This window comes from Phyllopteryx taeniolatus, chromosome 6 (genome assembly GCF_024500385.1).
Source record: "Phyllopteryx taeniolatus isolate TA_2022b chromosome 6, UOR_Ptae_1.2, whole genome shotgun sequence".
Lineage (NCBI taxonomy): Eukaryota > Metazoa > Chordata > Actinopteri > Syngnathiformes > Syngnathidae > Phyllopteryx > Phyllopteryx taeniolatus.
The window spans coordinates 2983025-3008632 of NC_084507.1; the positions used below are offsets into that span (position 1 = coordinate 2983025).

A 25608-nucleotide genomic window follows, 5' to 3' on the forward strand; every position below is an offset into this window, starting at 1 on the left:
CCTAAATGGGATAGGCTCCCATTGTTCTCCAACAGTGCGTACGCACAAATCTGTGATTCATCAACATGTTTGCACTTGAATTTATGAACAAATTTAGAACCTGCTCAGACCCTGGGTACGCACAAATGAAGGATCAACATTTTAACCACACCCTTTACCCAAGACGCACAATGTACTGTATTGAAACTACAGTCATTTATAAAAACAATAATAACTTTAACTATCCAACCATCCATCCATTACCTGAGCCGCTTCTCCTCACTTGGGTCGCGGGCGTGCTGGAGCCTATCCCAGCTATCATCGGACAGGAGGCGGGGTACACCCTGAACTGGTTGCCAGCCAATCGCAGGGCACATACAAACAAACAACCATCCATACTCACATTCACACCTATGGGCAATTTAGAGTCCCCAATGAATGCATGTTTTTGGGATGTGGGAGGAAACCGGAGTGCCCGGAGAAAACCCACGTGTGAGGCTGACGCTCTAACCAGTCAGCCACCGTGCCGCTAACTTCAACTATAATAACCTAAATCAGGAATTTGCAAATAAGTTGACTAATGTCCAAAATAACAGTGAAAAGGACACTTCTCATTACTTGTATCCTCATTCCGTTCATGTGCTTATATGTGCATTTACAGTATATGTGACACCGCGGATGCAGCTGTCTGCGTGCAGTACTCAGTGAGCAGGTTGTGCAACCTGCAGTTCCTAATTTATCCAAGGCTTCAGTGATTCTTTCAAATCCCTACCAAAATCTGATTTATATATTTTTCTGTGATTCTGCATGTTCAAAAGTGATGAAAATTGATCAATTTGCACACACACTGACGCTCGCGTGGCTGCTTGTGACGTACATTAAGTCTGATAGGCATATGGCTTATGGCACATGTATTTTCCGTTGCTTCCAATTATACTTTACACCGATCTGATCGCCCTGATCGGTATCGGCCGATATTTACCATTTTATGCTGATCGGCTTTAATGTCATAATTCGCATTGATCGGCTCCGCAAAAGACATTGACTCCGCGTCGCCATCGTGTACAGTATATTTGAATCCAAAAGCTAGTTTATTTTTAGTCTTGTTGCGTGTCGTTTGACGTAGTTCTGTAAATATCTGACCACCAATAAAGTTAATTCAAAATTTGATTGGCCCCAAAAATCCTGATTGTGTAAAGCCTACTTTCAATGCTGATTTCATAAGTTTCCTCAACTGCCTCTTTGTTGTGCTACTATGTATGTTAACAACATATGCAGTGTTTGTTCATTATCAGCTCTTAACCTGTTTTTGTATATGCATGTTTTGTGCAATATTCTCGAATTTAACTTCAGAATTAGTAAAAACATGATTAATATGAGTATTATATGTTGTCAGTTTCTGTGTTTAGCAAGCTTACCGATGATACCAACCTTTTGAAAATAGGATAAAGTTATTAAAGTTTCGGGGCCATCTCTCTAAACTTTAAACCTCCGCGCATTGGTTTAGATGCTTCAGACGGACGCCCTTTTATAGGGAAATAGGGGCAAAGTTTATGCAGATTGCAGATCGCGGCCACCACCTTGTCATTTAGAATGAATTCTGATTCATTAACATACACACGGTGGGGCGTCGGAAATTGGCCGGTATGCATGGACAGAAAATAGTGTCCGTTTGGAACTCAACATTTCCCTTTGTAGTGGACCAAGTCTTTTGGTTCCAGAATTGGCCGCTGTTGTTTATTGGCAAAATCAACAGAACTGCATTTCCGGCTTGTGCCGCTGTTGTCACAGATCCAGCTAACTTACGTAGAGACCATGTTGGCAGAGGCAACGTTCTCATCAAAGGCATCATTGATATTGGCTTAGCCTTGTTGTCGTATCTATTCATATCTATGGCTGTTGTTTACTCGGGCGCTGGCCATGTACATGCCTCTCAAGCATGATATACTGAGTTTGGAAGCGTACACTGTTGGTTTTTGTCAAGCTCTTCTCTATGGCAACCAATCGTAATGGAGGTGGGAAAAGGACGCACGCTAACCAGGCGGCTCATGTAAGTGACCCTCAACTCGCCACCACAACAACTTTTTCCTACCAGCTGCAGGCCATTATCACACCGCCCAAGCACGAGCGATCACGGCTCTCACGGCAGTATTAGACAATCACAGCAATGTTTAAAGGTAAATTTAGGTCAACATTAAAACTTTACAAACATTTTCAAACGTCTTAACATTTATTTACAATAATTTTGTATGATACTGGGTGTTTATAGGCCATAGAAAAACTTTATTCAAATTAACGGACGATCCCTACCCCCTATTAGTTTGTTAAATTGAGGTTCCACTATATGCTCAACTTGTGCCCAGAGTAAGAGCATTTCTACGCATTTATTAGTGAATGAGGCCCACTGAGTCTATGGGTAGGATACCAGGAGATAAGTTGTGGACATTAAACATTGTTGTGTAATTGGAATTAAAAAATATTTTTTTAAGTATATTGTTAAGGCATAATGAATCAATGTAATTCTTGTCTCATTTCAGTTTGTACTTAGGGGAGAAAGCAAAGAGTGGCATTCCAACAGAAAAGACACATTCTTAGGTTACAAAATTGGCTCCCAAGATAAATTATTGAAGATTCAGTAATGCTTTTAACTTTACATCTTTAGCTTTGGCATCGAGTTTTCAACAAACAAACAATAAAGGATACTTCAGCATGTATTGTCTTCAGCATTGGCTTGCGGTTCACAAAAGCAAAGGCTTGAGAGACTTCAAAAACAGTAGATGCTTTTCATTAGTTCATGAAGGGTTCTTCTGAAATTCCTGTAAGTTCTGCAAGATAGCAATGTCTGCATCAGCAGGGAAAACAGCAACCACGTGAGGCGGGAATCAGGCCGTTTTGAGTGGGGCCGTGTGGTTCAGTGTAGCAAAGATGCATGATCTGATGACGACTGATACGAGTGATGCATAAACGGGTGTTCTAGAAACCCATCCATTTTCTGTACCGCTTATACTCACTAGGTTTGCGGGTGTGCTGGTGCCAATCTCAGCTGACTCTGGGCGAGAGGCACGGAATGCCGTGAACCGGTCGCCAGCAAATAGCAGGGCACATAAAGACAAACAATCATTTACACTCACATTCACACCTACAGACAATTTAGAGTCTTCAATATAGAGAATATGCAAACTCCAAACAGGCGAGGCCGGATTTGAACCTGGGTCCTCAGAACTGTGAGGAAGATGTGCTAACCACTCCCCACCGTGCCACTACAAATAGCATAAAAAGTGGTATGAATCTAAGAAACTATAAGTGCAGGAATGCTGTTTATGTCCAGAGGTGATGAAAGAGAACAAGAAAAGTATTTAGTACTTATTCATTGCTGTCTGGATATGTTCCAAGGACTGAGGGAGGAAACTGCTCAGATGTGCTTTATGTTGAGCACGCAAAGGACAATAATGTAAGACCCCCACCGTCCCATCATCTACAATAGCAGGGTGTTTTTCTTTGGCGATAAATACACCAAAAAGATAAGCAAAATGGAAAAAAAAGGACATTCTGGTTTCATAGCATTCCGGCTGAACTGACAGACTGTTCAAGAAGGGAGAAACTTAAACTCATGATCACTAGACTGCATTTGGATGTTTCTAAGAAAGGGTTTAACACTAGGAACCCTCTAGCATGTGTATTTATGTTTGTCTTTTATAGCCTCAAGTGTTCCAATGTTGTGGCGATAACAAAATGTGAACATTGGTGTGGCATGCTTGGCACCTTCCTTGGCTGACCAGGTACTCTAAATGGTACCTCATAGTACCTGGGAGTACCTGCTCCACCAATGGAAAGTAAGGAATGGTGAGGCGAGCCGTGGTGAGTAGGTATTGTGCAAAATAAAAGGGACAACATACATACACACACATACATACACATACCTATGTGTGTCAACTCCTATTTAACATGGAGATGAATGCGATTATTTAATTATAAACCACATCCCCAGTTATAAGAAGTTATGCACACTTGTGCAACCACATTATCTCAGTTGTTTATTTTTACTTCCTTTTTTTAATTTTGTTGTACAGAATACAGGTCACAGTCATGGCGGAAAATGTATTTATCTTGGCATTTAAACAGGGGTGTGTAGACTTTATATTCTCCAGACAGACAGACCGACAGACCGACCGATAGATAGATCGATCGCTAGATAGATCGATGGATAGTTAATGTGTGTATGTGGAATAAAACCAGTTAGCTGGATAGGGTTATTTAATCCAACATTAGCATGATCCCACTGTGGTTGTGTGTACACATTTATGTATCTACAGTGGGTACGGAAAGTTTTCCGACCCCTTAAATTTTTCACTCTTTGTTATAATGCAGCCATTTGTTAAAATCATTTAAGTTCATATTTTTCCTCATTAATGTAAACACAGCACCCCATATTGACAAAAGAAAAACATAATTGTTGAAATTTATGCTGATTTATTAAAAAAGAAAAACTGAAATATCACACAGCCATGAGTATTCAGACCCTTTGCTGTGACACTCATATTTAACTCGGGTGCTGTCCATTTCTTCTGATCATCCTTAAGATGGTTCTAGACCTTCATTGGAGTCCAGCTGTGTTTGATTATACTGACTGGACTTGATTAGGAAAGCCAGACACCTGTATATATAAGACCTTACGCTCACAATGCATGTCAGACCAAATGAGAATCATGAGGGCAAAGGAACTGCCTGAAGAGCTCAGAGACAGAATTGTGGCAAGGCACAGATCTGGCCAAGGTTACAAAAACATTTCTGCTACACTTAAGGTTCCTAAGAGCCCAGTGGCCTCCATAATCCTGAAATGGAAGACGTTTGGGACGATCAGAATCCTTCCGAGAGCTGGCCGTCTGGCCAAACTGAGCAACTAGGGGAGAAGAGCCTTGGTGAGAGAGGTAAAGAAGAACCCAAAGATCCCTGTGGCTGAGCTCCAGAGATGCATTCGGGAGATGGGCGAAAGTTCTAGAAAGTCAACCATCACTGCAGCCCTCCACCAGTCAGGGCTTTATGGCAGAGTGGCCCGACGGAAGCCTCTCCTCAGTGCAAGATACATGAAGGCCCGCATAGAGTTTTGTAAGAAAAACACCTGAAGGACTCCAAGATGGTGAGAAATAAGATTCTCTGGTCTGATGAGACCAAGATAGAAATTGTTGGACTTAATTCTAAGTGGCATGTGTGGAGAAAACCAGGCACTGCTCATCACCTGTCCAATACAGTCCCAGCAGTGAAGCATATTGGTGGTGGCAGCATCATGCTGTGGGGGTGTTTTTCAGCTGCAGGGACAGGGAGGCTGGTTGCAATCGAAGGAAAGATGAATGTGGCCAAGTACAGGGATATCCTGGACCAAAACCTTCTCCAGAGTGCTCAGAACCTCAGACTGGGCCAAAGGTTCACATTCAAAAAATACAATGACCCTAAGCACACAGCTAAAATACCGAAGGAGTGGCTTCACACAACTCCGTGACTGTTTTTGAATGGCCCAGACAGAGCCCTGACTTAAACCCAATTGAATATCTCTGGAAAGACCTGAAAATGGCTGCCCACCAACGTTCATCATCCAACCTGACAGAACTGGAGAGGATCTGCAAGGAGGAATGGCAGATGATCCCCAAATCCAGGTATGAAAAACTTCATTCCCAAGTTGCATCATTCCCAAAAAGACTCATGGCTGTATTAGCTCAAAAGGGTGCTTCTACTAAATACTGAGCAAAGGGTCTGAATACTTATGGCTGTGTGATATTTCAGTTTCTCTTTTTTAATAAATCTGCAAACATTTCAACAATTCCCTTTTTTTTCTGTCAATATGGGGTGCTGTGTGTTCATTAATGTAGAAAAAAAATAACAAATGATTTGAGCAAATGGCTGCAATATAAAAAAGAGTGAAACATTTAAGGGGGTCTGAATACTTTCCATACCCACTGTATATTTTTTCTTGCAACCTTAAAAGTATGTCTATTTTACATGACATTACCACAATTTAGAGACCAGACAGATACAATGGGCAAGGTACAATCAAATGCAACCATGTCAACATGCAAACACTTTTGCTACACATTGTTGCTTTTACAGTCGAGAAAGAAAATCTTTCCTTTTTTTCCACCCCCTCACTGCTCGTTTTTGTACTGAACCAAGTCTATCACGATATGCGTACATATGAGTCTGCACTGGTTGGCCTGATGTGCCGTGCTTTTACTTGTCCCCTGAGTCGCTGGCTCCGTTTCCTTTGCAGGCAGAGAGACAGAGGGCACGTCTCACTCCGTTCACCTGAGTCGATACCCGATCTCACAATCGACCTCCCCTATAAGACGCTGTCTGCCCTAACACAATTCCAACCTTCATGATTTAATCTGGAGTTTTCACGCCAATTTTGCCAAAACCGATTGAAGGGACAGCAAATTCAGCTGCTACTGATCTCAAAAGATTAAGTTTCCAAAGGGCCCATTTTAGACTGCCACAGTTATTGCTTTGAGAAGTTGGACGGTTAGGGTGCATGGACTGAACAGGCAAGGTGAGTTGTTATGACTGGCTGTCAATTAGCAGTTGATTCAAACAGGAGGGTCAGTAAGGGATGGAAAAATGGGAGGGGGCGGTATAGTTTCATAACAAAGGAAGGGCAGCGAGATGTGTACTGGCTAAGAAACTGTGCTGAAGATGAGATGAGACAACAGTGTTTCCTATAAAGATGCAAGCCTGCCAAAATAGAAAAGGAGATGGCTGCACAGGGATGGTTATTTATTATTGTACTCAGGAGCAAAAAGGGCAAATGAGAACAGAGCTAAGCAGGATGGGAAAAGGTTGTAGGGGAAATGCAATCTCGTCCTCAGAGAGTGTTAATGGCCAGGTTAACTGGTTAAGAGCAGACCTCTGAGGAACGTCAGCTCCCACATTTACAGAAAATAGTTTGGAAAGAGGCAGAAATCAAAGCAAACATCAGCTTCAGCTTCTCTTATTCTCCCTATGTCATGTCAGTGTTTTTTTTTCCTTCGGCTACATTCTCCATCCGTTCGTGCTCAAGCTTCCAGTCTGTTACCGGCTGCACTCATTATTTTTGTTGGCCATAAAAGGTCGCTGCGACACATCACTGTCTTGGAAAGTTTCAAGTGAGACATTTTACCTCTCAGAGACAATAATGAAACACTCATCACAAGGAGAAGCACTTCTGGAGACAGCTCACTTGAAACATACCGTACACAGAAATTGATCCAGATTCAGGTCCAAATCTTATATGTGCTTCTGATATTTAGCTGACACTGTGACAAAAAAGATAAACTGAAACAGCGTATGAGACCAACTGAGCTTCCAAACTTTGACAGTCTAACATTTTCTAGCAGTACATGAAGAGGCAAAGACGAGAAAACAATGTTGCATTATTTAACTAGAGGTGACACCTTAGAAGTTAGTCGCTCATATACTGGACATACTTGGAGTACTTTGACATACTCGTAACAATGGGACAACCTTGAAACACACACTATTTATGTGTGGTTGCATGGCGAATGTGCACACAAAAAAGAAGCTTCACAGAAGTGCTGGCCGCTTCTAACTGCTCTCCTAACCCACTGACAAACCAAAGCAGCTACCGACCAATGTGTTTCGTGTCTACTGTAAATCCATGTCTCACCGCAGTTCGTGCTGGCTGGCAATGTACTCTGCTTTATAATTAGGTGCTGTAATAGTGAAGCTGTGCGTGACTGCAGCCTATGTGCATATTTGAGCCTTTAAACACAGACACGCAATACAGAGATTGAAGACAACACACTGCACTGTACGAATTTCATGAAGGAAAGACATTAAAGCACCAGATCCATTTTTTTCTAATCTTTATGCATAACGTAGGTGAAAATGTGTCTGTGAAATGGTTCAAGGTTCGTCCTCTGAATGCCTTTGAACACCAAAACCACTTACAAAAGACATGATTTTAAATCGCTGACAGTGTGACATAGTTTTGGTAAGTATATTCATCTATTCATTTATTATACTGGACCACTTCATGGGTTTTTCCCGCCCACACAACTCAGCTGAACGGCAACACAGCATTTCTGGTCCAGTCTCAGCCGCTACAGAGCCATGAATATAAAATCTCTAAAGTATACATACGTTGTGTTTTACAACGGCACGGTGGAAGACTGGTTAGCATATCTGCCTCACAGTTCTGAGGACCGGGGTTCAAATCCCGGCCCTGCCTGTGTGGAGTTTGCATGTTCTCCCCGTGCTTGTGTGGGTTTTCTCCGGGCACCCCGGTTTCCTCCCACATCCCAAAAACATGCGTGGTAGGTTGATTGAAGACTCTAAATTGCCCGTAAGTGTGAACGTGAGTGCGAATGGCTGTTTGTTTCTATGTGCCCTGCGATTGGCTGGCAACCAGTTTAGGGTGTATCTCCCGAAAACTGTCAAAAAAAAAAAAGAAAACAGAGAATGCATCGTACCAAATCTATTTAAAATTATGATACACACACCCATTATATGTCACATTTAACATTCATGTCTTGGAATGTCAATGGCATTCGATCACAGGCAAAGAGAATTAAGGTTATGGATTATACCACTAAACTTAAAACAGACCTCCTCCTATTACAAGAAATGCACCTTACTAAGTCAGAAGAAAAATGCCAGTCAGGTTATCTCGGCCTTTTATAACTGCAGACAAAGAGTAGTCTCAATAGTAGTCCATAAAAGACTACTTTTTACAATAAATAGTACAGTAGTAGATCCAGAAGGCCGATATATAATTATACAGGCTACAATATTTAACAAGCTTTATAGAATTGTCAATATATACGCTCCAAATAAAGATGATCTAGCCTTTTAATTAAAGACATCACAGAAGAATATGCAGTTAATCCGATAGATACGCTTAGAATCCAACTTCGAAAGGCAAAACATCAGTTAGACGTTATCAAAAAGAACAGATTTTCTACAATAACAGTTAATTAATTAATTAACAATGACACACTTCTGGAAAAAATGTCATCTGATTTAAGACGCTGGAATAACTTGCCTATATCATAACTGGGAAGAATAGCTACAATAAAAATGAAAACCTTACCTGAAATAAATTTATTTTCAATGATTCCATTTAAGCCCACATTTAAATGGTTTCAAACCTTAGATTCTGGTGTAATACATTTTTATTCCAAAAATAAGAAAAATAGAATCAGTCTATCCAGTCTTCAGAAAAATAAACAGGAGGGAGGCCTAAATGCTCCCAACTTTAAACACTATTATTTAGCTAACCAATTACAATACCTCATCAAATGGTTGCACCACAGTGAGGAGTGTGATTCTTGGCTAGAATTGGAAGAAGAGCTCTCCATGTCTGCTGACCGTAGCTACTGGATACAGATTTGTAACAATACGTTTAGAATGACAAAAAAAAAACACAAATCTACAGCTTATACAATGTAAAGTACTTCATAGAACACACTTTACTCAGTACACTATGCATAAAATGGGCTTCTCTCCATCTAATATATGCGGGCAATGCATCAAAAATCTATTTTCATGCTATATGGGAATGTACACCAATTCAATGCTTTTTGTCTTCGGTTATACAAAAACTCTCGTATATTTTAAACTGCAGGATTCCACTTTCCTCAAGAGTGTGCATACTTGGCGACTTAAGCATAATTGACCTCCTTAATAAATATTCACAATCATTATTTGTCGCGTTAACTACCGCTAAGAAAGCAATTCTATTAAACTGGAAAAACAAACAAGCTATTAACATCAATCAGTGGCTAAATCTCATCATAAAATATATTGCGTTAGAAAAAATATCAGCAGAACGGAGAAATCAATTACACATATATACGAAGATAGCTTGTCACCTTTCCGACCCAGTGAGGGTAAGTGGTACAGAAAATGGATGGATGGATGATTTACAACAATACTTAAACTTAAATACCCTATATTTGTCATTTTTTATGAAACTGTGGTGGATGAAACAGCACGCTAGCACACTAGGGAGGACCGAGTTAGTGGAGGTCCGGCGCCAAAAAGCACTTTGAGTCGCCACAGCGACGCCCGTCCCCCACCGGTTGTCAAAGCATGGTGAGAGTGACGAGGACTTAGGTGGCATGTCAGGTGGCCCGGGTGAGATGAGTGGCTCCGTGTGTATAAATCATTGTGAAGCACAATTCTTTAAGTGTTTGATTGTTGGCCCACTGAAAGAGAATGTGAGCTGGCTGAGATGGGACGTGTGGGTGACATAAAAGAGCGGGCTATTTTGAACTCATGTTTCACTCCCATTCATGTGAATGGAATTGGCCGCGACGCCCATTGCTGGTGACAATGAATGCAAGCTTTGCTATTTCATCCACCGGTTACATTTTTAAAATTACAAATATCGTTAAGTATTGTTATAAAACACAACATATGTATACTTAAGACTGTATTTGAATATTGAATATTGAATATTTGAATATAAATAACTCCCATGATCAAATTCATGCAAGGGATTCGAATCTGAACTAGGCATCAAAGGACCTGACATCCATCTAGCAGACACCATGATATGGACCAATTGGACCCAAGCTGTTTTTTCGATATTTAAATGAGGGAAGGTGAGCAATCCAATTAGAGCAAATCTCATTTACATGTTGCAAAATAACGAGAAATCGGACAGTCTGAAATGTCAGGAGGAAAAGACCAACTGCAATTGCTTGGAAAAGGACATTTTTGCCATTTCCAACCAAAATTACCATGCGAACCAGAGAAAAAGGACATCATAGATGATCAAAATTTTAATGCCAAAATAATAGTGAAAGGAGACCTTTAAGCAAGAGAAGATGAAAAGTATGAAACAAGGGTGTATATAGATAAAAAGACTCATAAGAGATGACAGAAGAGCTATGTAAAAACATGACACGGGGCAATTGTGACCAAGTTATGAGCGACTAAAGGTTTTTGTCATACATATTGACTGTAATTAAGATGTACATTTCATGCAGGGTACCTTTCTCCCCGACCGAACCTGTGTACAACCTTGGTGTGTGCACTTTGAAACGTGCGCTTGTGTGAGTGCTGAAGGAAGTCTAAAGCCCTGTTTCCCATGCGTGTAATCATCCCAGGATGAGGTGGATGATGAAGCCGTGCGGGACTTCCCCCGCACCAGAGGGTATTTTCCTCTTCCACTGTGGTAGAGGCACATGGCTGACCTCGGCTGCATCCGTGTGTGAGCGAAGACCAAAGGGACACGCACTGTTCTGTATCTGTACTCGCGTCTGACAGAGGAAATACTTTGGCAACCTTAGCAACTGGCAGTGTGACGATGTTAATGACAAATGACGAGCTGCACGCAGCTGCTTAGAATTAGGTGACGATTGTATGTTGATGGACAGATGATGGACAAATGTCAAAATAAAATGTACAGCTGTATGCTTACTGGACACTTCATTGCGTACACCTGCACAATCTAATACTATCAAAAACAAGAGAGTAGACAGAAAATTTCTGTCTATAAGAAGACACTGCATGTAAGAGGTTGTGATTGCTGAGACAAGCATTCTTCAGCTTAACTCTTAAAGGTCCCATAGCATACCTTTTTTTTTTTCCTTTTTAAAAAAAAAAAATCTTTGATGTCCTTTCTACAGGGTTGCAAGATAATTTGTGTTGGAAATGCCCAGGATGCCCTTTGTTTAAGCTATTCGAGTTGGTCTAAAATGCCTCTCAGGTCAGATGGCTGGATTTCTCATTAATATTCCATATTTAAATAAGCTTTGCTCTGATTGGATCGCTGTTCTCCTTAATTTTAATATAGAAAGCAGTTTTCGTCTGCTTGTTAGGAGGCTATATCTTGGCCGCAATCATCATTATAGCTGGGCTTTAAGCAGGAGATGTCAAAAAGTTACCACGAGATAACTGGCTTGTGGTGGCCGAGTGTTCATAGCAATGTCGCTTTTTGATCCTTTGCTGTTGGCTATGCCTATCATTGTGATACAGAATTTACCAATCATTGGACTGTTTTAAAGCCCAAATCTGATCGGATACAGAGTGTAGGTCGATCTAGCTGCAAACGTTACATTGACTGTTTAGGCTAGCGTCGGTCAGCCATTTTCCAAAGATGAGTTGAGTGGGTGGGTACTTCATTAATAAGTATTGTAACTATATCACTATGACGCCTTAAACTCAGCTCATTTTCCTGCCTTTTTCCTTTTATCACCTATTGCATACAATCGACAAACCGCATATATGTCAAACTTCAACCAGATCACAGATTCATTGTGACTTACTGTAATTTCTCGTGTATAATACGCACCCCCCCCCAAAAAAATGTAAAAGTCAATGGTGCGCATTATACATAGGTATAGGGGAAAATGAAAAAAAACTTTCCCATTTTATAAATGTATGCCTCCATCTAGAGGTTATGAAAAAGCGGTACATTTCAATATGTCACCCCCACCTAGAGTTTACGAGAAAGGTGTACACTTTCATTCTAATATGCCAGCGCCACCTAAAGGCTATGAAAAAGATGTAGCCTACACTTTCATTCCAATATGACTTCGTAATATGTACAGTTGTGCTCATAAGTTTACATACCCTGGCAGAATTTGTGAAATATTGTTTTTATTTATTTATTTTTTTAATACAACTGATGACTGAACAACAACCATCATTAATTTATTCATGGTTATGTTTTGTTTGATGATAATACTTTTCTGAAATGCTGGACACTTTAATTTGAAAGCCATAAAAAAAATAAAAAAAAGTGTTTCGCCTGGCCTTTCATGTTTTCTTGAAAGAATTGTACCCATCTTACAAATTCTGCCCAGGTAATCAAACATATGAGCACAAATGTGTGTTTTCTCATTTACTAAATAAAAGTAGGACTGTGAATTTCAAAAGAAGAACAAGTAAATAAAAAGAAAGTATTACGTGTTCAAATGAAGTGCTGAACTTCTGAATAATTCTTTGAAAAAACAAACAAAATACAGATAATGCTTCATGTTTTGATCATATAGGTAGACACAAAATCATGCATTGTAAAAATGCATTATATACATAGGTAGAAGGGGTTTCCAGAATTTTGAGGTCAACTTTGGGGGTGCGTATTATACATGGGTGCACATTATACATGAGAAATTACGGTATGTTATGCATAAAACAGTGGATTTTAATGGCATGGAACCTTTAAGTTACTCTGCATTTTAAAAAATAATTTACTAAAACAAGGGCACCAAAAATCTTAACGCATCTTGGTATGATACAGTAAAGCTGCAAACCACTGCAGAGTATCACCACAATAAGAACTATCTGACTGTGTCAACCAAAACTGATAATTATTATCTTTGAAAGAGGAGAACTTGTATTGTATATCATTGTGAAGGTGTGACGAATTAGTGAGATGAGAATTGAGTGTCAATTTGTCCCACGTTGTAGGTGTCTCTACTTCTCTTTCAGTAAAAGAGCAGAGCAGACAGACAAAATACACACTTGAGCAGGATTTCAGTAATCTCCCTCACACTGTGATAATGTTAGCATGTAGAGAATGTGGGAACCATATGTATGTATATGCATATGTGCGCGAGTGAGGATAGACACTTCTGTGTTGTGACACTGCCAAAGTCCAAGAAATCACTCGATCACCTATTCATATGTGCTTCACTGAATCATCGCCTGCTGCTGAAAGCTGCCTGACAAAAGCCCAGCTTCACTTCTTCATGATTAATATAAACCATCTTATGTCGCAAGTCCTCCAGGAAGAACAACGAAAAGTGTGTAAAACAATCTGCCCGAAATGTTATGAGTTCACCCTTGACCAATGCGATACCATGTAAATAAAGGTGTGGGTGATGGCATTATAGTGCTATAGCTAGAGAAACAATAACATAGCAGATAAATGTAGTGGGTGATAAATAATGAGTAAATTGGATGTGCCTATATTTTACTTCAATCAGTCTGCATAAACCTTGTGATTTAAGTATGGATAAAAGGCCATATTATACAACAGCATAAAATGCAACAGATTATGGGGAAAATCACAGCATATGACAATACGCAACTTTCTCACACACACACAGCTCAATGAATTGAAATGAGTGAAGTCCCATACAAGGCTTCCATGGAAGGCATGTGTGCACACATTGCCCACATGCCTGCTTCGCCTCACCACTGCCAGGGAACCCAAAAGCCTCTACAAAACAAATTCATTAACCCGGACAATAAAACACAGCTGTGAGGGATGATGGGAACTGTTTGAAATCAGTGCGCGGGATTGGGGGGGAATCTGTTCAAGTCAAACAGCATGTTCTCAAAATGAGTGGGAAAGAAAGGCAAGGAAAAAAAAAGACTTAGAAGTAAGGGACATTGAGAGAGGAGCAGTGTTTAATCTAAACTGCTGAGTGAGAGCAGAGTTGCTTTTTAGGCTTTCCTAAAACACAATAAGGAACCGTTTTTAATAGAGCGTTAATAGAATGTTATGAACAGGATGTATAAATGAAGTACAAACACAACTGTCAAATACTATAAATATCACTCATGAAATGTACTTGTAATGTACAAATATAACGGTTCCAAATATATATACATACATTTTTTTTATATCTTGGAAACTGGCAAATGGAAATGCATTTTATCTTGATGACTTCTTTGTATGCCGTTAACACAGGACCAGCATCTATTGTGTTCTGTTCTCAATACATCAAAAACTCTTGCGAATTCCACCAGCAAACAATGTCAGAGTACATGCGACTGATACGATTGTTTTGTTGTGGTGGGCCTAATGCATTAGCTGGGGGGAGACAGATTTTTGGCACAGCAGATTGGTAAGTGAGAAGACTCAGCCTTTGAGTTGGGGGGGGGATACTGAGATAAAACACACCACTAGAGGGACTCGTAGCTTGCACAATGGGCTCCTGCTTAATGACCAACCCATGCTGGAATATTGTGGAATTCTCTCCTACTAGCCTGGGCCAAGAAGCGGGAAGAGGCAGTTCACAAAGGACTCACACCCCTGACACAGATGGAGCTACAGATAGTTAAAACAAGATGAGCCAGACCATATTTATTGTGATTAACCTCCATGCATGCAAGATTATTCTTGAAAAAGAATTACAAGGTGATAAAAGTTGACGGCAATAGAAGCATTTACCAACATAGGTGGACACACTTTGCGTTCAGTAACCTTTAAAGGAGCCATATTATGCATTTCCTCCAATTTAAACCAGTTCCAAGCTGTCTTATTAATGATACGTCTGTGACGTGCTTTCATTATGACATGACACTCTGGCTAACAAGTCATAAATGGAGAATGGACACATTGCTCATAGACACATTTTCGGAAACTGATCATTTATGTTGGCCATAAAACCAAGTATTTACTTGTTTGTGTAATTTCACACTTGATCGGTGGGCAGGAAATCAATATATCCAACTATTTGTATGCTAGCAGTTAAAAAGCCAATTTTCCATATACCATGGCACTTCAGGTTATGGACATAATTGGTTCCATGACCATTTGTAACCCGAAACGTTCTTAATCCGAGGTAATGTTTCCCATTAAAATGAATGGAAATGCAATTAATCTGCTCCAGCCCCAAAATGTTATTATACTTACCTTTGTTTTATCAGGATGTGGTTAAAAATAGAGTGCAATATAGAAATAAGTGAAAACACACTATTTTAAAGAAATAAAACACTAAATAAATATGATTGCAGTTTATTGCTCATTAACTTTAACTAAGGATGGGAATGGGGAGGAGGAATACAGCTCCTCATTGAAGAAGAGCGTTCTTCCATCAAAACACGGGGAAATTCTGATTCAGGTGTTTCTTTTCTAATTTATTGGTTGATTATGGCACAGCAAACTGATCCAGGGAAACTTTTCTGTTGTCATGCTGCACATTTCTTATGATCATTTCTTTTATTGCCAAACGCTATCACCAGCGAGTGCTTTCTTATTTTTGTCAGGTTAATAAAGAGCAAACAACAAAGCTACAGAGTGTGTGTACCTTTTCAGTTGTAGTGTGTGACACACAGTAAATGACGGTTTCACAATGCGCACATCTTTCTGCTCATCAAAAGTGCTTCCTAACACTAACTTTAGCAGTTTCCCTTTTTATCCTGGGTGCCATTCTGACTGTTTAGCCCTTTGTTTACTTTTTTAGAAAAAGTTCCACGCGACAATAGCACACCTCCTTCCTTCTTTATTCATAACGTGGCGGCTGCTGTTCGCATTTGGATTAGCTGAATGTGTGTAGAGGCGGAGCTTTGCCAAGCTAACACCTCCGTGAAGGGCTATGTTGACATGATTAAGCCAACATTCACCATTCGTTGTTTTAATTAAGGAGACGCAACAATTCAATAAATAACATACTGTGCATACTGTAAATAGTATTTTTTTTGATGAAAATAAATGATTTTCGGACTTTTTTTTTTACGTCAAATCACAAAAGATGATCGATGATGTTGAGGAGGAACGTCCGCCTAGAACAGATTTCCGCCTTACGCTGCAAAGCAAAAAACTGGTTTTCACGTTACATCCAAGCGTTATGCAGAGTCGATGATTGTGACGCAGTGCAAGTAGAAGCACAAAAGATCCTTCCATTTGTTCATACCAAGACCGTTCACAAACCGAAAGTAACGTAACTAGAGGTCAGTTTTCTACAAAAGTTTGGTACGTAACCCAAAGTGTTCGTAACCACAGTCATTCATAACCCGGGATTCCACTGTATATCATACCAGGTCAAACGTAATATATAAAGTTGGTATATTTGGTTGCGTATCATGTTCTGCTATAGTTCTAGAGTGACACCAACTGCTGGCCAAAAAAAAAAAACCTTTTGTGTTTCTGATTCTGCTCATGCATTGGCTAATGGATAAACAACTATCCTATGTAATCTTTTTGTAGACCTCCCAGAGGAGTTGCTGATCTTTCCCATCTTGCCTTGAACTTGGATGAACCTTCTTCTAGCCATTAGCTGACCCTCAGCAGAATCATGCCATGAATCATTACCAGTCAAAGGTGAGGCCTTCAAGACCAAATCAAGAGCAGATGTAAAGCTAGCACTTACCTACATAGGTCTAGCTGTCTAAGTAACAAAAGGGCTTCACAAGTGACTGGTCAAGAATTGTTTTAACACAATATTCTAAAATATACTACATATGTTAATTACCTTTATTCTTTCCAGAGAAGCTAATGTCACTTGTGATATCTTTGATAGAATTCACGCTACTTGATTAAACAAGCAGAAAAGAACTACAGGTGGAGGAACAGAATTACTCCATGCCTGTCAAGTCACTTCTTTTCATTTCATTGCACAGTCTCTTCTTTTCGCTGTCCATTGCTCATCGCTATGACTCTCATCCTCACCACAGCTGGTAAATATTTTTATATTGTGTTCCATTAGCAAGTTTTATTGAGCGGTCAGACTGGGCAAATGGCGCCTGGGAGCTCCCTGTCCTGTAAACAATAGGAAAAGGCCCTGAAAGCTGCAGCTGAGCACAGTGCAGTAAACTAAAGCCACATTAGAGAACCACTGTGTGCTGAGTAAATATTTCAATGTGTTGGATGCACCCCAGTATAGGCACCAGTTTAGAGAAAATATATCAAGAAAACATTTGCGATAGGATTTTTGACCAAAGTCGACAGAGGTCAATGGATAACTCAACTTTATATAATAACATACAGTGGTATGAAAAAGTGTTTGCCCCCTTCCTTATTTTTTTTGCATGTTTGTCACACATAAACGTTTTCTATCATCATACATTAAATATTTGTCAAAGACAAGTAAACACAAAATGCAGTTTTTAAATGTTTTTTATTATCAAGGGAGGAAAAAAAAATCCTACATGGCCCTTTGTAAAAAAGTGATTGGCCCCCCCCCCATGTTAAAACATAACTGTGGTTTTTCATACCGGAGTTGAATTTTTTCTAGCCACGTCCAGGTCTGATACAGCCTCACCGGTTCTCAATCGAAAAATCACTTGAATAGGACCTGCCTGACAAAGTGAAGTAGAACCAAATATCTGCAAAAGCCATACATCGTGCAGAGATCTAAAGAAATTCAGCCACAACTGAGAAAGATAGTTCAAATCTATCAGTGTGGAAAAGGTTATAAAGTCATTTCTAAAGCTTTGGGACTCCAACGAACCACAGTGAGACCCATTATCCACAAATGGCGAAAATACAGAACTGTGTTAAACCTTCCCAGGACTGTCCGGTGGACCAAAATTACCCTAAGACTGCAGCGATGACTCATCCAAGAGGTCACAAAATACCCCACAACAACATCCAAAGAACTGCAGACCTCACTGGCCTCAATTAAGGTCAGTGTTCATGACTCCATCATAAGAAGAGAATGGGCAAAAATGGCCTGCATGACAAGAGTTCCAAGACGAAAACCACTGCTGAGCAAAATGAACATTAAAGGCTTCTTTATACTCGCACGGGCGACGACCACGCTGAAGTCACTGCGGCTAACCCGCACGCAGTTTGCCTTTATACTTGAGTTCAACCCACACGCGCAGTTTTGAAAATGTACTGCAGTTGTCCTCCAAGTCGGAGGTGTCGCTACGGCTGGTATTGGCTAGGACGCCACAGGGTGGAGTTTCCTCTGCATTGTTTGGCCATTTCCGGTAGCCATTTTTACTTTCCTTTCTGTAACAAGGAACAAAGCAACAACAATGGCGACCGTGGAAGTGTCTGCTAGAACAAATGGACCTAGATGACCAGATGATGTTTAATTATGCTGCAAAATCGATCAAGAAGGCGGCGGGCGGTATGTAGAAACAAGGGGAACGCCGAGTACGTCATCACAGCATGTGACTAAAACAGACCAATCACGAGAGGTGATCTTCGCGGCATTCTACGCGCAGCAACAATTTTTGCCGTGTGCGCGTCAAGTGACGCAGAGGCGCCGTGTGGGCCAATGCGTCAGTCACGTGATGCAGTGCGGGCGCTGGCGGTCACGCGGGAGTATGAAGAGGCCTTAAGGCTCATCTCAATTTTGCCAGAAGACATCTTGACTCTTGAAGACTTGGGAAAATACTCTGTGGTCTGACGAGACAAAATTTGAACTTGTTGGAAGGTGTGTGTCTCATTAAATCTGGCGTAAAAGTAACATTTCATTAAAAGAACATCATACCAACAGTAAAATATGGTGGTGGTGGTGGTCTAGGGCTGTCTTACTGCTTCAGGACCTAGAAGATCTGCTGTGATAAATGGAACAATTAATTCTGCTGTCTACCAAAAAATCCTAAAGGAGAATGTCCGGCCATCTGTTCGTGAACTCAAGCTGAAACGAACTGGTTCTGCAGCAGGACAATGATCCAAAACATACCAGCAAGTCCACCTCTGAATGGCTGAAGAAAAACAAAATGAAGACTTTGGAGTGGCCCAGTCAAAGTCCTTAACTGAATCCTTTTAAGATGCTGTGGAATGACCTTAAAAAGGCAGTTCCTGCTGGGAAATCCTCAAATGTGGCTGAATTCTGCAATGATGAGTGGGCCAGAATTCCTCCACAGCGCTGAAAGAGACTCATTGCAAGTGCGATAGCAAACCCTTGATTGCAGTTGTTGCTGCCAAGGGTGGCCCAACAAGTTATTAGGTTAAGGGGGCAATCAGTTTTCCCACACAGGGCCATGTAGGTTTGGATTTTCTTCCCCTCCCTTAATAATAAAAACCTTCATTTAAAACATGCATTTTGTGTTTACTTGTCTTGTCCGTATTGATTAATATTCAAATTTGCTCGCTGATGGGAAAGAATTGAGTGTTGCAAACATGGAAAAAAAGAAAGAAATCAAGAAGGGGGCAAACCCTTTTTCACACCACTGTATATGAATAACATATATAGTATAAGTATATGGATGTATTATGTTGAAGCACCATCTTCAAGTTAACAGTGTCAACTAAACAAAAGTTAAAGATTACGTTAAAGGACAGTGACCGTGAGTGCCAAGTTAGGATGGGGAATTGCAATTACTGTACAGGTCTTTACCTCAGTGCCTTGCACAGGAGTGTCCATGCCCCTGATGTTGTCTCTGAGAAGCTGTTGAAGGAGGTGCACCTGCGCAACGCTGAGGTAAAAATCCAGACTGCTGGTCACATTCACTTCAAGAGAATGGCCACACACCACAAAGTCCTAAAAAGAAAGGGCAGTTCAAATAGCAAATCAATCATTGAAGCAGAATAGGAGAAAATTCATTTAAAAAATGTAAAGTACTGTAACAGTGTTTCATGTATTCTAATATATGAGTCATATCAGATATATTATAATCCCTACTTGTTAGTTATGTTTTCCAAATCCTTGGGAGCCGCACATCATATTTTGCATACCCTGTGTGTACATGTCAGTGCAGATTATGAATTAGTTGTTATGCATTGTCAAGGGGAATGTTTGTGCGGAGAGAGTAGGCATCAAAGAGGCAGGAAGTTGGAGCGAGCTGGGCCAGAAAACATCAGCTGTACAAGCAGAGGTTTGAACTCTGCAGGTCAAAAGTCTCCATTACATGGTTTTCTGTCTGTGGGATTCCTAATGAGGGACTTACTGTATGTAAAGAGGCAAAAGTTGAATACATCTGGCATCACCCGAAATCAAGAACATAGAACCAGTTCTGCAGTCCCCATTCTAAGAACGTCAAGGTCCAAGGACAGGGGACAATAAGGTGGCACTAGTGGTCAAACGTTTACTCAATATTGAATCAAACTTTCCATGATGGGAACTTAAAAAAAAAAAATGCTTTGACACTGTACAAGCTGTGCTCAGTCCACTGACCTCTGCTTGTCCAGTATCAAGGGAGAGATTCTTGCTGAAGATGATGGCGGGGGCAGCAGTCACTCGGACAGAGAAGTCAGTCACAATGGGTGTCAGGATGGCCCGACGCTCCTGGTGCCTCCTGATACTACACAAATACATATAAAATCAAACAATGGTTAAGTGCATGCATTTTAGGAAGGTTCTGGAAAAAAACAACATTCATTTCATCAGAGGCATCAATCTTTAATGATCATGTTTGGAAATAAGGTTCACTGTTTATGCCTGCCTGTGAATATTCTCATTCATCCAGGTCATTTCATTCGCAGGGCATTGAACTGATCACCCCACATACCTTTTTATGGTTTCATTTTCTATTGTTTAATATTGATGTATCGGTTTGTATGGAGGCAACATAACGTCAGTCGAACGACGTAGCCCAGGCAAGGCGTATTGTCGCGCCGTTGTAAGCCCATATCGAAATGTTTTGGCTTTAAAAATACAGCTGACGTCAAAAGACAATTCCTGCAGTTATTTGCGTCTTGTAGCTGCAACAGCTAAGTTGCATATTCAGTATCTTTGTGGAACAAAGACGCAACTTACACAGCTTTAAAACACTGTATATGAGTCTTATATGGTATAATGGCAGACATGGGTGTTACCAGTTATATATCTTTGTTTAGTTTGCAAAGTTGCAAATTACAGAATGGTAAAATGCTCGAATACCCTCTCTAAAACATGCCTGACAAAAGCGCTATCAGTCTGTGTACACGTGGCCGCCGGCCAGCGTGTGATCGGCGGAAGGGTGTGTGCGCGCGCGCGTGTTTGCTTGTGCGCCCGTGCATATGTGTGTGGACTCAAGGCAGAGTGAATGAGACAGAGGAGTAGAGTGGTCGAATTTACGTGTACTGCGTGCAGTACAAAAAAAATGAATACAATTCAACCCGCCAAAGTGGCAAGTGGGAGTGGCCGTGCTCCCCGCCATGGTGGAAACTGACCCGCAAATTGCGGCTTGGCGGGTGTTCATGTAAAGCCCTGCTCCTGGGAAACAATTTCAAAGGAGAAGGACAAAATATTACAGCGGGTTCCAAGTATCATCAGTGCAGTCCTACATGTTTGCAAACTAAAACCACACGTCCATCAAATTGGATTATTAGTTTTACATTTGTAAAGGCAGAATTCATTGGAGTTCATTTGACCAATTGAGCTAAAATGTCATGATACACTAGGGGAAAAAAAGTATTCACATTTGAATCATTGTTATGTCTCAAGTTGACAACCAGAGACACATTTCATACACTTGCATTGCCATGTCACATTTAAAGGAAAATAAAAGTTCCAACTATCAGTGATTTATTTTTCTTATATGCTGGACATAATAGTATCGTGAATAGACGATTCAAATTCCTGGCTAAACACATTTTAGCTGGAAGCACAAACAAAGTTAGAGACATAGTGAGACATTATTTGACAAGTCCCAGTTGGGAACAACCTTAATTGTATACACAAGATCAAACTGAGACCTTCTCACATCAGCTTTCTTCATTCCACTAATGTGCATTCCCACAATCAGGTCATATTTGTGGGAACATTTGTTAGCAGTAAAACAAATATACAAGCCAGCTTTATAAGGTGGTGTTAATTGCCACATCTGCTGCTATTAAAACAATCATGCTGTATGGCTTACAATATTTATAGTTGGCCGGGATTATAAAAAGCCCTGTCTCTAGGTGGCCTGGAGTACAGTACTCAGCCCGAACCACTATCATTTTCACTTCTCCAATACAAATGTGCATTACTGCTGCCCTCAGGCTATTATTTTCTGACACATTTCTTTGAATAGCCAGCAAAAGAGGTTTCATTTAGAGGTGAAATGATCTATGAGGGCAATTGGTGTTAGCTAATCTCTCCTCAGACAGGGATTGAAACAGTAAGTGTCTCGTTGCAGTGGACAGGTGCTATCATTCACCAGAAAGGCAAAAATGCATAGGGCTCAGTTTACCAGTAATATATGGGGGGCCTCTGACATCGAGCTGAGTGTGTGTCTCTATACACCTTTGAGTGGATGTGGTGGAAACAACAACACACGGGAAGTGTGGCTTATATTTTGTGCAAAACGAAACAGCAGCAATATCAATGGCATGTGCAAAATGAGGAAGGCTTGACAAGCTGAGAGATGGAGAAAGTTCACAGAGCCCTGACAAAGGGTCTTTCCTATCCAGCAACTACACAGTGGGATGAGGACAGATCCTGTCAGTGGATCCGTGGTGCTGGAATTTCCTCACAAAACCTCAGGAAACTGACTGAGGCCACTGCTGATCCAAAACTACTGGAATTGTAGTGAACCCAAAAAGCTGTGGAGAGAACATGCCTAGTGTCTCCAAAACAGGAGAGAGTGTGAGGGTATCGATGTAGAAAACAAGTGGAAGGTGAGAACTCTGGAAGTGGTGTGCGTCAAATCTTGTTAAAATGGAGGGGGTTGCATTTTTGTGTGATTACAGGAGACAAGTAAAACTGTGAACTCAACTCTTTGTCTTAAGTGCTGTTTTTTTTTCTGTTTATATTTGGTATGAAAACGAAAAGTGAGGGAGTCATCGCTGCCATGTGTAAAACCTATATATTCATACATACAAATGACAAATTCAATTAGGATTGAAATAGTTATCTCATCGAGAGATAATTGGAGAAATACATAAACACATTTAGCTAATTCATTTGTAATATGTGCCGCAAAAAAAGAAACACCTCTTAAGTCACCTAAAACGCAGGAGGTCAAACCAAAGCCATGCATGACTTCATGCTCAACAAAATGAGCATAATAAACTCCACAAGTCTGCTTGCCTTGCGACTCAAGTGTATTTGTGTCTATTTTTTTTTAAGAACAATGTCAAATGTGTATTAAGGGTCATTGAGATATCATTTGATCAATAATGGCAAATACAGTTGTAAAATAAATAAATAAATACATATTTGCAATTCTTTTATGCCGCCTTGGTTTAAAATGGGTAAATGTCTCCCATGCTGTAACAGCCAGACTTAAAGTCCTACTTTCTAAACGTTATTGATGATTTAAAAATGTATGCATTCATAGTAAAGGCAATGCTTATTGACAGAGGAAAGGGTGGTGGCCCACTGGAATACACTTCTTTTTATAAATAAATTAAAAAAACACACAAAAGTGCATAAAAATTGTGTGTGTGAGTTGCACAATTTTCACATGTTGCACCTTAAAACTCTGCGGTTACAAGTGCGGTACTCAGTAAATTATTCTTGTTTTTATACAACCGCAATAACGGTAAAGACATGCAATAGTTCCGCCAATTTCACAAATGCTTACATATTTATTCATATCTCAGAAATAACACCATTTATTTTAATGTGGGCTTTTTTGTGTGAATGCAAAAGGACTTCCTCATCCTGGCATTTCCGCTCACAGATCCCTCTGGTGTATTGCAGAAACATAATGAGTCTCTCTCGAGTGGCATTAACGGTAAAGACAGCTTGAGTGACAAAGAAGGACCGTTTGTAAAAGAACCAACGTACAGTACTGAGCTCTGAAGACACGAACATGCTTTTGTGTTAATTTTCATGGAAAACTTAGATTAAGCAATAGGAGAAAAATGTGATTTATCTAAAAATGTAATTACCAGCCTCAGAAAATATGTTACAAATCATGTACCTTCATTTTGAAAAAACATTACTTTAGAATAGATTTTTTCTTAGAAACAATTAAGACTTTTTGATGGATAACGACCACCAATAGTTCAGATACTCATGTCATCAATTTCAAAGCTTTTTCCACCATTAATGAGACCTAAAACCAGTAACGAAAATATTTTAGAGAGCAGAAGTAAAAATAAACAATAGAGATCATGTGGTTGCACAAGTGTGCACACCCTCTTATACAGTAACTGGGGATGTGTCTGTGTTCAGAAGAACATCTGAACGTCATTGATAATTAGTCAGAGACACTTCAAATGGTGGCAGGTGTGTCGTTTGTTAACTCCTATTTAACATGAGTTTGAATGTTATTGGTTAACTCTAAACACAGCCACATTTGTCATTATTATCCTCCCAAAAAAGGGATTTCATTTTGCGTTCAGCTGAGTTGCACAGGTTACAGGTTACATTATTGGTGAAAAATGCTTTTAAATCACTCATCTCGGTCTCATTTCTTACATCACCAAAACCTGGGATTTGAACAGGGGCGTGTATACTTCTTCTAGCCACTGTACAAACAAAATTGGTGCTGGCCTCTCCCAGAGCAGTTTGTCGGGTGTGCTGTCCCAAATTTGAAATGCTATTCTACATAGGCTTGGCACAAACATCCAACTGCCATGCGCTCGGGCGAGTTAAATCAAACAAAACAGATCTTTTATGGATTATGGGAGCGATCTATTTCTTTTCTGTAACTCAGTAATGTTTGTTTGCCTCCTCCCCTAACACTTCCAATGCCATCATTTCAAACTTCATTTTACGCTTGCGATGCTCTCCCAAATTTTCAATCGGGAAAGCCATCAGTTACCTAAGGCGCGCTTTTAGATGGACTCCGTCGACAGTATATCCTGATGATCAGAGAGAAATCAGGCCCAGGTTGATTTTGCACTCCACTCTTGCACGCTTGTTTTTAGTTAACAGAGAACAAAACTGAATTCTTAGCCCATGAGTCTGTGAATTTTGGGTTTGATTCCTCAGAAAACATGAGTGGAAAAATGGATGTGAGGCCAAACAGGCTGTAACACTCATGCTTGTTTAAGCTCCCGAGCCCTTAAAAAAAAGCATCAAAAGTGTGAAATTACGTGTTCAAAGAGGCTCCATTAAAGGGAAAGCTACCTCAATGACTACATCCTGCTCCCACATCAATACTTTGGAGATAAATTACGTGACATTCATTCAGACAAGACAT

The 25608-nt window shown here is 40.3% G+C and overlaps 1 protein-coding gene across 3 annotated transcripts in view; it reads right to left on the bottom strand.

The window, feature by feature from the left end:
- Window positions 1-25608, bottom strand: part of LOC133479384 (intermembrane lipid transfer protein VPS13B-like) — a 489205-nt gene that overhangs the window by 140118 nt on the left and 323479 nt on the right. For all 3 annotated transcript variants that reach the window (XM_061776308.1, XM_061776310.1, XM_061776309.1), the window contains 2 exons: window positions 20724-20850; window positions 19947-20090 (listed from right to left, as the gene is read on the bottom strand). In XM_061776308.1, coding sequence (XP_061632292.1) covers window positions 19947-20090; window positions 20724-20850 — 271 coding nt within the window. The remainder of the gene's footprint in view (window positions 1-19946; window positions 20091-20723; window positions 20851-25608) is intronic.